Source organism: Olea europaea, chromosome 17 (assembly GCF_002742605.1).
Source record: "Olea europaea var. sylvestris chromosome 17, O_europaea_v1, whole genome shotgun sequence".
Taxonomy (NCBI): domain Eukaryota; kingdom Viridiplantae; phylum Streptophyta; class Magnoliopsida; order Lamiales; family Oleaceae; genus Olea; species Olea europaea.
The window spans coordinates 5,395,235-5,398,156 of NC_036253.1; the positions used below are offsets into that span (position 1 = coordinate 5,395,235).

The 2,922-nt window shown below is 32.2% G+C and overlaps 1 protein-coding gene across 1 annotated transcript; it reads right to left on the reverse strand.

The window, feature by feature from the left end:
- Window positions 1-1,815: 1,815 nt before the first annotated feature.
- On the reverse strand, window positions 1,816-2,265 carry LOC111365558. Its single transcript, XM_022986115.1, has one exon. The coding sequence runs from the start codon at window positions 2,263-2,265 to the stop codon at window positions 1,816-1,818; it is 450 nt and encodes a 149-aa protein (XP_022841883.1).
- Between the last annotated feature and the right edge of the window lie 657 nt (window positions 2,266-2,922).

Consider the following 2,922-nt stretch of genomic DNA (forward strand, 5'->3'; position numbering starts at 1 on the left):
TTTTTTTTTTTTGAGGAAAATATATTTTGAAATGATGATTTTTTTGAAAATGTAGTTAAAAATTGAGAAAAAATTGGATTCACATATAAAACTATTTTATAAAAAAATGTGTGGTTGAAAATGAGTTTTGAAAAAAGCGAGTTTTGGGAAACAATTTTTGACAAAAAGAATAAATATAGAATGAATCGATATGGAGCTCAAACATAGGCAAAATAAATCTATAATTCTTGAAGTTGCATCACGATGACTATATAGAATAAATATACACAGAAGTGATGCAGATTTGTCATTCATGGAAGATTACGCTGGGTGACCACATGGTGAACAACATAAAAGTATATCATCTATGTTGAGAACATCAATACAATGCTGGTGACAAAAAGAATAGACTTGTTGCAAGAAAGAATCCAACGCATCGTCTCTCATAAATTGGATTAGCCTGGCCTAAAAAAAAATTTGGTCCAATCCTGAATTTGCCCCTGGCATGTATGCTTTTCGAATTTAATCTCAAATGTTAGCATTGTAATTCAAAATTGGAGTCCTTAGTCAAGGATAAGTAGGAAGTTGTGCAACAACAAATCCACTCTATTTGATATTTTTCCATCAACATTTTCTACAAAAGATTTTCTATTAAAGAATCTGTTCAGGACTATCACAATAAAATAAACAAGTGATAATTAGAGATATGTAGTATCAAATTCACTAAGTTCACCAAATAATGTAAAATACTTCTTATAAACAGCAGCGTTCAAAAAATTAATGGATGCATATTTTTTACGTGTGTTCAGGATTGTCTTGTTTATTGCACGATGCAAATAACATTAACACTTCATTCATGTATCGTATAAAAATATTTGCGCTCTCGAGTCCATCACAAAATTAGTTGGGGGCAAATATTGTCTTAAGGAAAGCAATGTTGTAACTTACATTAAAACTGGATTTGATAAAGTTCGAGTTTTCTGTATTTTCAACTTCTTCTTCTACTCTTCCTTTTTATTATTGAACATCCTCCAACAAAATATTGGAAGATTTTGCAAGAGACTTTTTTCCTTCACCAATTTTGTCACTTATACTTCTTATATTCAAAATTCTTAATAGTTTATTTGGGACGATTTTAGCGTCAGGTTTTAAAGGAAATTGCCTACGAACAATAACTTAATATTAAGAATTAAAATAATTAAAAGTAAATTGAAACGGACGCTTCCCTTTTGAAGACACCTTTTGTTTTAATCCACGGAGGATGATCATTAAATTAGTCATTTACTATGAAATACATAATATTAGTATGACGAAAAGAATTATAGGCGTAAGTTTGAACAGGTTGTTTTTACCCCTCTACTGCATGCTGTTTCCCCCTTTTTACTCATTTTGATGAGTTTGAGACCACAATGTTAAGATAAAAACTTGTATTTGAAACGTATTTTCTTGAATTGTATTTGGTGTATATAAACATGTAACGCTGATTTAATTTCACGTATACTAAATAGTGTCTTGTTGAGATTTGGATATCTTTGTTTTTCTGATATTAAAACGTAGAAAAAGACTGTCTTAATCTCTTTTAAAATAGTAACAAAATAAGGTATCTGAAAAAGGAAGCTTCACTGAAAGGAAATTAAAGAGAAATTGCAATGACGAGAAGAACAGCTGAAATGATGAACAATATTTTAGTTGACAGATGCCAATGACTTCCGCCTAGTTCATCATCGAACATTGAAATACATGAAGAGAAAACACACTTAAATGTGCCAGCACTGCACTTATAAGTTATAAGCAGAAAGCATGCATGTATACTGCACGTACGATTTTCACTTAATTTCAGTTAGGAAGTACATAACTCAAAGGACCATGAGCCAATACCAGCAAATGCCCAACCAAGGCATCAACAGTGCCAAGCACAGCAATAGGGATTCTGAGAACACCATTGGGGATGTTGAATATGCACGAGTTGATTGGTAGTGTCACCAAAAGAAAGCATTTTCCAGGGTCGTTTAAAATAGTATCCAATGATGTGAAAATGAAAGTATAAACTCCGGCAGTATTTGTTACGGTCGATTTTACGACTTGTGAAACAGAACCACTTCCACATACAAGATCCACTTTTGCTTGTGGGATCACATCGTATGTTCCGGCTATGGCCACTGAAGTGTTTGTACAAGTAATAACACCCCCTAATATTCCACCACTAAGTAGGAGTTGGGCCGAGGACAAGGCGAATGCAATAGAGAGGAGAGTAGTCATGAGGAGGTATGTGGATGGAAAGGCCATTTCTTATAATATGGATGATTGATCTAAATATAAGCTAATTCTTCTAGTCGTGTTGTAGCTGTTCTTCGAATCGAGGTGACACAAACATATAGGAAATGAAGAAGAAAGAGGGGTTTTTGGGGTAATGAGCATTGATCCATATGTTTGTTGTCCAGATATACAGTCAATGCCCTATTTCCTCGAAAATATTATAATACCATATCCTGAATAACAACCAGCATGGTTTCACTTTTCCATTTTTATATTAAATGACTCAAGAAGTTAGGATATTATTGAGTGGGAGAAATTTAAAACTTCAATGGATATTAAAGAAGAAGTAGCTATTCTAGTGATTCCCCATATCTGATATCTTTGAAATATCATCATCAACTTGCAATGAACTCAACATTACCAAAAGGCAAGAAAGAAAGAAGGGTCTGGGAAACAAAATGGATTAAAGTAATATATATATGATATGATATAAAGTATATGATCACAAACAAACGACAAGATATTTCATTGGCAGAGGAATTGAGTATTTTATTCAATTGACTAATATGGAGAAAACTAATACAATAATTATACCTACACTATTATTCTATAATTCAATAATAAAAAACTTGTGAAAAGAGTAGTATTTGTAGCAATACATGCCAAATCTAAAAATACCACAAAGTT

Coding starts and splice junctions, on each gene's coding strand:
- LOC111365558 (XM_022986115.1), bottom strand. CDS start 2,265: ATGGCCTTTCCATCCACATACCTCCTCATGACTACTCTCCTCTCTATT.